A 10,178-nucleotide genomic window follows, 5' to 3' on the forward strand; every position below is an offset into this window, starting at 1 on the left:
TGAACTGGACCCAAACATTGTCTGCTGATGTGGCAAGTAATTCATCCCATTTCCAGTCAGGACCTGATCAGAATTTTGGACACAGAAAAGTTTAATTAAATGGAATTCTTAGCCATTTTATGATTCAGACAGCATGCGGTAAAGATACAATGCTTGGGACTGAGGGGCAGGAGGTGCTTGCTTTAGGGATGCTGGGTCGTTTGTTGTGAACACGAATAGACTTGGGGGAGAGAACCCAAACAGTTTCGCTGGCATTGAGTGTCTCTCGAGGCTGTAACAAAATTTCTGTGAAAATCAAATCAACGCCACAACATGGGAAACAGTGGAACAGAACCAACTTCAGACAAATGAAATACGATTTACTCAAAAAACACCACCGGGGCGGGTCAGGGGCTTTCAAGCAAGTTTGAGAGTGAGCCGAGTGTCAAGTGAGAAAACTCAAAGTGTACAGTTAATCAGTGAAGTCAAATTGCAGCATGTCAAAACCTTCCCTGTACATGTAACTGTGCAATTAAAACCAATGAGCCTCACTCAAACACACTATTACCTGTTTGTACATTGACTACCATTACAAATGGCTAACACCAAAGGAAAAGAAATGCCGCCATTCTCCGTTTGTAATGATGTAAAGTTCACTGGAATTGGAGAACTTTGATAGGCCTCAGGTTGGACATGGTCCTGTTCTGGACACATTTCAGACAAGCAGCACTCTTCCGGAGAAAACCAACATGATGAAACGATGGAGAAATAAACTGTAATGAAGCTTGAGTGTGGGTGATAGAGATAGAATGTGAGTGCGTGTTGAGGGTGTGCACATGTGAAACGGTGTGTGAGTGAGAGCTAGTGTGCGCTTAAGACCATAAGCTTTCGGAGCAGAATTAGACCATTCAGCCCATCGAGTCTGCTCTGCTATTCAATCATGGGTGCTATGTTTTTCAACCCCATCCTTCTTCCTGTAACCCTTGATCTTCTTACTAATCAAGAACCTACCTATCGCTGTCTTAAATGTACTCAATGACTTGGACTGCTTCTCTGACTGTGTGAGTGAATATACATGTATATGTTTTTGTGCAAGTCTGTGTGCACACTTCTATAATGCAAATCCTTTACCTCCTAAAACATAATGAACACCCATTTTTATTAGGCCTGCAGGCAAAGATGGAAGGGTTAGTGAAGGCAAAATGGTGACTTGGCCCCCAAAAATCACCATCTGTTTCAGCCCACCTCACTTTGTGACCAAGTTCCCCCAGTTGAGAATCCAACAGATAAGCAAATAGATTATGACATCTTCTCAACAGCATCAATCCAGCTGCGGTGTCAGGTTTGCTGAGGTAGTACGGCTCAGCTCTGTACCCGGAAGCTGCAGTCTCAATGTGGGCTCTGGAAGTAAAGTAATGGAGCTGCCAACTTTCTAACTGGAAGTGAAAACTGAAGCCAGGCTCGCGTATTGGCAGATGGTGTCTCTACACAAATCCACGGCATGAAAAGCAACAGCTTGGGAAATTCTCCTAATGCAAGTTCTTTCTTTAATTAACCCAGTCACTCATTCCAAATACTTTGTCCCTTCAGAGCAGAGTTGGTTTCTAGTTTGAAATGTATTTTTAACTAATAATAAACTTACACCCTTTTTGTTCACTAACAGCTGACCCATCATTAAGAAATTTATGTACATGTTCTTTATTGATCGCATTAGATCCCAAGAGGGAAATACACCATAGTCTCAAACATATTATCCCTTTAGAATCACAGAATCCCTACAACGCAGAAACAGGCCATTTGGGCCATTGAGTCTGAACCAACCCAAACCCCTGCCCTAGCCCTGTAACTGCACATTTCCCATTGGCTAACCCACCTAGCCAGCACATGCTTGGGCGCTGTGGGGTAAGTTAGCATGGTCACACCTTACCTGCATACCTTTAGTGTGGGACAAAACCCATACAAATGCAGGGAGAATGTGCTAATTCCACACAGAGAGTTGCTCGAGGTCGGAATCAAACCTGAGTCCCTGGTGCTGTGAGGCAGCAGTACTAACCAGAACCACCGTGCCATCTAATTTATCATCTCATGTCTCAGTATCAAAGCAATTTCTAATAAGGGGCTTGCATGTTCTCCCCATGTCTGCGTAGGTGTCCTCCAGGTGCTCCAGTTTCCTCTCACAGTCCAGTGATGTGCAGGCTATATGGATAAGCCATGGGAAATGCAGGGTTACAGGGATGGGGTGGGTCTGGGTGGGATGCTCTTCAGAGGGTTGGGGTGGACCCAACAGGCTGAATGGCTTGCTTTGAAACTGTAGGCATTCTATCATTCTGTTTGCTGGTTGGGTAATAGTCATTATTTCGCTCAAAAAATAAACATTAAGCTTGTCTTAATTACCAGTGCATACCAGGCCCGGTGAATTCACCATTTTGACTGTAGGTTTGTTGCAAGTTCCCACTGTCGTTCAATGTGAGGACCTGGCCACTCCCAGGTCTGTGTCCATTGGAAGACAGCTAGATGATTAGCTCCCCCAAACCCGTCAGACTGCCATGCATTACTGAAATATTTCGGCAGTTCTTGGCCCCCAACAGTAAGTGAATTAACATCCTCACACGGCTAAACATGGGCATCAAACATAATTCAGCCATCTAAAAAAAATATCCAGTCAATATTCTAAGCCACATGACCATTTTTGGATTTATAACGGGGGGGGGGGGGGGGGTCATTCAGTCTCCCGAGCGTGTGTGAGATAGTAGGAACTGCGGATGCTGGAGAATCTCAGATAATACAGCGTAGAGCTGGGTGAACACAGCGGGCCAAGCAGCGACAGAGGAGCAGGAAGGCTGAGTTTCGGGCCTAGACCCTAAGGCCCGAAACGTCAGCTTTCCTGCTCCTCTGTTGCTTTACGCCTTGTTGACTGCTGTTACAAACCTGCATTATACTTAGAGGCAGCGATGCACTCAGTATCAGTCCTCATAAACTACTCTAGAAATAATGACTCAAATTTCTTGGGAATGATACAAAACAGCTCCGCCAATGCTTTTATTTCAAAACAAAATAACTCTAGACTGTTGGGAAATGACACAGAGTAAGGAAGCACAGGGCTCAGTCTGACAATGATGAAATAAAATTACAAACAAAAGTTTGGAAATTGTGGATCAGGGCTAGCTGTCCAGATTTTTCCCAATGTGCCGCAGCCTTTCAAAGGGCAACTTTCTATGTTCCATGCTCATTGTTCCTGGTCCAGTGGTAACCATTTTGATCACAATTCTATGACTACAGTCTTGGTCAATTTCTGTACTGGGTTGTTATGGATGTAACTCTTGTGAAGAATCAAAAAGTTAAAGGTTAATCTGCATGTGAAAGTCTAAGGGATACAAATGATTGAAGATAATGTAGGCAGACGATCATTTTCACCATTTCATCTATCGATGACTTTTCAAGTTTGATATAAATGGACTCCTTACACATTGAGTCTTTTGCTCCTTTTAAGACTGGGCAGCTTGGAGGCATCCAAACAGTAGTTCTGACAGCAACACCAGGCATAGAAATTCCGCCAAAGCCAGGAGTCACATATACCTATTCCATCAGTCTTCATCAGAGATCTCCAAATCTTTGACAATATCTTCATCTCCTTCTTTGAGCGCCTTCAAATCAGCCTGTGATAATTTCTTTGGAGCTTTGCTACTGGTTTGTGGAGAACCATCTGCATCAAAATTCAATGTGTAAACAGGTCATTAAAAATGTTAATGGGATCAGGCAGATGGAAGCAACTTTACAGAAGTTACACATAAATTCCACAGCTCACACAGACTAGATGGAGAAGGAGGAAAATATTGACGTCATCTTTATAAATTAGTTTCACCTTCCTAGTTAAAAGCTTTGTCAAAACAATCTATTCTGTCAGGGTTATATTCTCTGGAACTCTTCTTCAAAAGGCAATGGAAGCAGAGGCTTCAAATGTTTTTGTGTAAGGTGGACAGGTTCTTGGCAAGCAAGGGAAAGTGAGAAGTTATTGGGCTAGGGGCAGGAATGTGGTTTTGTGGTTCTATCAGCTCAGCTGCGATCTTATTAAATGGCAGAACAGGTTCAAGGAGCCAAATTCCCACTTATGTACCTAGTCATTGGCTCACATGGACCTGTTCAATATTGAAGCTCAGTTACCCCAGCTTTAACATAGGATTCCGTATTGACCAATACTGAACAAAGCACTGGGCTAGTACCTAACACAGTTACGTCAGAAACAATTCTAACTCTTTCCTGGGCCATCAAATGGCAGAGGTTACAAAAGGTTCTGTGTTCTGGATTGTCCAGCCCACGTTACCCCTCAAGCCAGATTCCACCTTTGTCTCTATCCACACACCTAGCTCCCCCAGTTGTGGATTACCAGGGTGAAGATCATGAATAGCTGATTCCTCCCTCCTTTTGAGGCGTGTTGGACATTGGGCTACGCTGCCCAACATTTAGAATCCACCAACTTATGAGCGTGACTAAGATTTGGCAGGTCTCTGTGCCTCAGTGCTTTGATGAGTACCTTCACTTGGCAACTTGGGGGGGGAGGCGCGGGGATGCTGCTGGCATGTGCCCGCTTTGTCCATCCTCTGTCACAATCTGCCACCAACATATTTTGTGTGGCATTCAATTCTGCAGGAGTATGAAGCACTACTGCAGCATTTAGGCGGTAACTGTCTTACTATTGAAACTGCACTGGCACAGATTCGATGAGACCAGATAGATCACACATTGAACTGGCAATTGGCCAGCAGCACCGCTAATTCGGAAGTACTTAATGAATCAGCTAGATTAATTACTGGTCAGGCACCATGTTAATCAGCAGCAGGAAAAACACGAGAGCTCAATTCGCCAAGATCCTCCAGCAGAAGACAGTGTCAGTCCAGGTCAAACAGCAGTTAAAAGACAACTTTCTCAAGACAATACCATCAATAAGATATCATTGCTGCAAAATTGGCAAAGAGGGCGCCTATCTTCATCCATTATGTCCCTGCTAAAGGAAACTGGGTATATTCAGAGGAAACATCCAAAGCAGTCACTATAATTCATAATCATGCTCTTGCTTTAGTGACAATTCTAGTGGAATGCTTCCCATGGATTGAATGAGGACAAAGCTCTCTTAATGACTTTGCCACATCATTTTTTTCTCCCAAGCTATTAGTTCTATCGATGTTTAGCTTTAAACTAGATTTCTGCTTCTAAGAGTGCTGCCACATTATTGGTCTCCCATTCGAAGGCACTTGCTCACAGGAGGCCAGGAGTAGTTGCAGAGCTCAGTCATTTCAAACAGACCTGTCACTCCATGGGGCGCTGGGTATCAATTGCTGGGCCAATCACAGGGCACTCTGAAACTATTTAAAGCTGGAGTTACACCCCAGTTAATGCAACACTACCCCCCTCAAAAAAAGTGTGTACTGGTAACCTGATCAGAAACTTACCGCATTTTGGGACTGACAAGCTCGCCATTCTGCTGGTCATTTTTAGTGCTAACTTTAGTGACTGGGTGGCTCAGTTGGCTGGATGGCTGGTTTGTAATGCAGAGTGATGCCAAGACCGGCACTGGCTGAGATCACCATGAAGGACCTTCCTGTTCAACTTCTCCCCTCGCTCTACCACCAGAATGAGAAATCAGCCCTACTGTCCTCTGGGACTATGGCAGCTTTATCTTAATATTTAATCACTAACCACAAGGCAGGGCAGTGTAACTCGACAACGCAATGCTGCAAGTAGTTCCGAGATAAGCTGGGGATGTAGTGGTATAATGTCACAAAACTAGGCACCCAGAGGACTAGGTTTATGTGCTGGAGACACAGCTTCAAGTCTTACCACAGCAGCTTGTGCAAGTGTGTATGTGTGTGCGTGAGAGAGACAGTGAAAAACCTCGTTATACAAGCGCTCACACCAATGAGTGTGACAGTGAGTGAGTCAGCGTGAATGTGTGTGCTTGCAGGTGAAGGTGCGAGGGTGCATGCAAGTGTGTGAGCGAGGGTGCGTGCGTGTGTGCGAGCGAGGGTGCGTGCGTGTGTGCGAGCGTGTGTGCATGTGTGTGAGAGAGTGTGTGAAGGCGTGTGTGTGTGTGTGAGGGTGCGCATGCGTGAGCAAGGGTGCGCGCGAGTGTGCGTGTCTGTGTGTGAGGGTGCGTGTGTGTGTGCGTGTCTGTGTGTGAGGGTGCGTGTGTGTGTGTGAGGGTGCATGTGTGTGTGTGTGAGGGAGGGTGCGTGTGTGTGTGTGAACATGCATGTGTGTGTGAGGGTGTGTGTGTGAGGGAGGGTGCGTGTGTGTGTGGGAGAGGGTGTGTGTGTGTGTGTGTGTGTGTGGGGGGGGTGTGTATGTGTGTGTGTGAGGGAGGGTGTGTGTGCGTGTGGGTGTGCGCGTGGGGGTGTGTGTGTGCGTGAGGGGGTGCGCGCGTGTGTGAGGGGGTGCGCGTGTGTGTGTGAGGGGGTGCGCGTGTGTGTGTGAGGGGGTGCGCGTGTGTGTGTGAGGGGGTGCGCGTGTGTGTGTGAGGGGGTGCGCGTGTGTGTGTGAGGGGGTGCGCGTGTGTGTGTGAGGGGGTGCGCGTGTGTGTGTGAGGGGGTGCGCGTGTGTGTGTGAGGGGGTGCGCGTGTGTGTGTGAGGGGGTGCGCGTGTGTGTGTGAGGGGGTGCGCGTGTGTGTGTGAGGGGGTGTGTGTGTGTGAGGGTGCGTGTGTGTGAGAGTGAGGGTGCGTGTGTGTGAGGGAGGGTGAGTGTGTGTGAGGGAGGGTGCGTGTGTGTGTGTGTGAGGGAGGGTGCGTGTGGGTGTGTGAGAGGGAGGGTGTGCGCGTGCGTGTGAGGGTGTGCACATGTGTGTGTGAGGGTGCGTGTGTGTGAGGGTGCGTGTGTGTGAGAGTGAGGGTGCGTGGGTGTGAGGGAGGGTGCGTGTGTGTGAGGGAGGGTGCGTGTGTGTGTGTGAGGGAGGGTGCGTGTGTGTGTGAGGGAGGGAGGGGGTGTGTGCGTGTGTGAGGGTGTGTGTGTGCGCGTGTGTGTGCACGTGTGTGCATGAGGGTGCGTGTGTGCACGTGTGTGTGAGAGGGTGTGCGCACGTGTGTGACAGGGAGCGTTTGTGTGACAGGGAGCGTGTGTGTGAGGGTGCGTGTGTGTGAGGGTGCGTGTGTGAGGGTGCGTGTGTGTGAGGGTGCGTGTGTGTGAGGGTGCGTGTGTGTGAGGGTGCGTGTGTGGGAGTGTGAGGGTGCGTGTGTGTGTGAGGGAGGGTGCACGCGCGTGTGTGTGTGAGTGTGTGTGCACGCGTGTGTGCGCGTGAGTGAGGGAGGGTGCATGTGTGCGAGAGAGTGCGCGCGTGTGTGCGAGAGTGCGCGCGTGTGTGCGAGAGAGTGCGCGCGTGTGTGCGAGAGAGTGCGCGCGTGTGTGCGAGAGAGTGCGCGCGTGTGTGCGAGAGAGTGCGCGCGTGTGTGCGAGAGAGTGCGCGCGTGTGTGCGAGAGAGTGCGCGCGTGTGTGCGAGAGAGTGCGCGCGTGTGTGCGAGAGAGTGCGCGCGTGTGAGCGAGAGAGTGCGCGCGTGTGTGCGAGAGAGTGCGCGCGTGTGAGTGCGCGCGCGTGTGAGTGCGCGCCGCGTGTGTGTGTGTGCGCCGCGTGTGTGTGTGTGCGTGCCGCGTGTGTGTGTGTGTGTGCCGCGTGTGTGTGCCGCGTGTGTGTGTGTGTGTGCCGCGTGTGTGTGTGTGTGCCGTATGTGTGCGCCGCGTGTGTGTGTGTGTGTGTGCCGCGTGTGTGTGTGTGTGTGCCGCGTGTGTGTGTGTGTGTGTGTGTGCCGCGTGTGTGTGTGTGTGTGTGTGCCGCGTGTGTGTGTGTGTGTGCCGCGTGTGTGTGTGTGTGTCTGCGTGAGGGTGCGTGTGCGTGTGAGGGTGTGTGTGTGTGTGTGAGGGTGTGTGTGTGTGTGTGTGGGTGTGGGTGTGTGTGTGTGTGTGGGTGTGAGGGTGCATGTGTGTGTGTGAGAGGGTGTGTGTGTGAGGGTGCAAGTGTGTGTGAGGGTGCGAGCGTGTGTGAGGGTGCGAGTGTGTGTGAGGGTGCGAGTGTGTGTGAGGGTGCGAGTGTGTGTGTGGGTGTGTGTGTGAGGGTGTGTGTGAGAGAGGGTGTGAGTGTGTGTGTGTGAGGGTGCGTGTGTGTGAGGGTGCGTGTGTGTGTGTGTGTGTGTGTGTGTGTGAGGGAGGGTGCGTGTGTGTGTGTGAGGGAGGGTGCATGTGTGTGCGTGAGGGTATGAGTGCGTGTGTGAGGGAGGGTGCATGTGTGAGAGAGAGGGTGCGTGTGTGTGTGGGAGGTTGCGTGCGTGTGTGTGTGTGTGTGTGTGTGTGAGGGGGTGCGCGTGTGTGTGTGAGGGGGTGCGCGTGTGTGTGTGAGGGGGTGCGCGTGTGTGTGTGAGGGGGTGCGCGTGTGTGTGTGAGGGGGTGCGCGTGTGTGTGTGAGGGGGTGCGCGTGTGTGTGTGAGGGGGTGCGCGTGTGAGAGTGAGGGGGTGCGCGTGTGAGAGTGAGGGGGTGCGCGTGTGAGAGTGAGGGGGTGCGCGTGTGAGAGTGAGGGGGTGCGCGTGTGAGAGTGAGGGGGTGCGCGTGTGAGAGTGAGGGGGTGCGCGTGTGAGAGTGAGGGTGCGTGTGTGTGAGAGTGAGGGTGCGTGTGTGTGAGAGTGAGGGTGCGTGTGTGTGAGGGAGGGTGAGTGTGTGTGTGAGGGAGGGTGCGTGTGTGTGTGTGAGGGAGGGTGCGTGTGGGTGTGTGAGAGGGAGGGTGTGCGCGTGCGTGTGAGGGTGTGTGTGTGCACGTGTGTGCATGAGGGAGCGTGTGCGCACGTGTGTGTGAGAGGGTGTGCGCACGTGTGTGTGAGAGGGTGTGCGCACGTGTGTGACAGGGAGCGTTTGTGTGACAGGGAGCGTTTGTGTGAGGGTGCGTGTGTGTGAGGGTGCGTGTGTGTGTGAGGGTGCGTGTGTGTGAGGGTGCGTGTGTGGGAGTGTGTGGGTGCGTGTGTGGGAGTGTGAGGGTGCGTGTGTGTGTGAGGGAGGGTGCGCGCGCGTGTGTGTGTGAGTGTGTGTGTGAGTGTGTGTGTGTGCACGCGAGTGTGCGCGTGTGTGAGGGAGGGTGCGTGTGTGCGAGAGAGTGCGCGCGTGTGTGCGAGAGAGTGCGCGCGTGTGTGCGAGAGAGTGCGCGCGTGTGTGCGAGAGAGTGCGCGCGTGTGTGCGAGAGAGTGCGCGCGTGTGTGCGAGAGAGTGCGCGCGTGTGTGCGAGAGAGTGCGCGCGTGTGTGCGAGAGAGTGCGCGCGTGTGTGCGAGAGAGTGCGCGCGTGTGTGCGAGAGAGTGCGCGCGTGTGTGCGAGAGAGTGCGCGCGTGTGCGAGAGAGTGCGCGCGTGTGTGCGAGAGAGTGCGCGCGTGTGTGCGAGAGAGTGCGCGCGTGTGTGCGAGAGAGTGCGCGCGTGTGTGCGAGAGAGTGCGCGCGTGTGCGAGAGAGTGCGCGCGCGTGTGAGTGCGCGCGCGTGTGTGAGTGCGCGCGCGTGTGAGAGTGCGCGCCGCGTGTGTGTGTGTGCGTGCCGCGTGTGTGTGTGTGTGTGCGTGCCGCGCGTGTGTGTGTGTGTGTGCGTGCCGCGTGTGTGTGTGTGCGTGCCGCGTGTGTGTGTGTGTGTGCCGTGTGTGCCGTGTGTGTGTGTGTGTGCCGCGTGTGTGTGTGTGTGTGTGTGCCGCGTGTGTGTGTGTGTGTGTGAGGGAGGGTGCGTGTGTGTGAGGGAGGGTGCGTGTGTGCGCGTGAGGGTATGAGTGCGTGTGTGAGGGAGGGTGCGTGTGTGAGAGAGAGGGTGCGTGTGTGTGTGGGAGGGTGCGTGTGTGTGTGTGTGTGTGTGTGTGTGTGTGTGTGTGTGTGTGCGCATGCGCGAGGGTGTGAGGGTGTGTGTGTGCATGTGTGAGGGAGGGTGTGTGTGTACGTGTGAGGGTGTGCGTGTGTGTGTGTGTGAGGGAGGGTGCGTGTGTGTGTGAGGGTGCGTGTGTGTGTGTGAGGGTGTGTGTGTGAGGGTGAGTGTGGGTGTGAGGGTGCATGTGTGTGTGTGAGAGGGTGTGTGTGAGGGTGCGAGTGTGTGTGAGGGTGCGAGTGTGTGTGTGGGTGTGTGTGTGAGGGTGTGTGTGAGAGAGGGTGTGAGTGTGTGTGTGTGTGTGAGGGTGCGTGTGTGTGTGTGTGTGAGGGAGGGTG

At 52.3% G+C, this 10,178-nt stretch overlaps 1 protein-coding gene across 1 annotated transcript in view; it reads right to left on the reverse strand.

The window, feature by feature from the left end:
- Positions 1 to 2,980: 2,980 nt before the first annotated feature.
- Positions 2,981 to 10,178, reverse strand: part of noc2l (NOC2-like nucleolar associated transcriptional repressor) — a 220,264-nt gene continuing 213,066 nt past the window's right edge. The window contains exon 19 of the mRNA XM_048561296.2: positions 2,981 to 3,682. Within this exon, the coding sequence (XP_048417253.1) occupies positions 3,564 to 3,682 (119 nt within the window). The 3' untranslated portion in view covers positions 2,981 to 3,563. The remainder of the gene's footprint in view (positions 3,683 to 10,178) is intronic.

The sequence above is a fragment of the Stegostoma tigrinum genome, chromosome 28 (genome assembly GCF_030684315.1).
Source record: "Stegostoma tigrinum isolate sSteTig4 chromosome 28, sSteTig4.hap1, whole genome shotgun sequence".
NCBI lineage: Eukaryota > Metazoa > Chordata > Chondrichthyes > Orectolobiformes > Stegostomatidae > Stegostoma > Stegostoma tigrinum.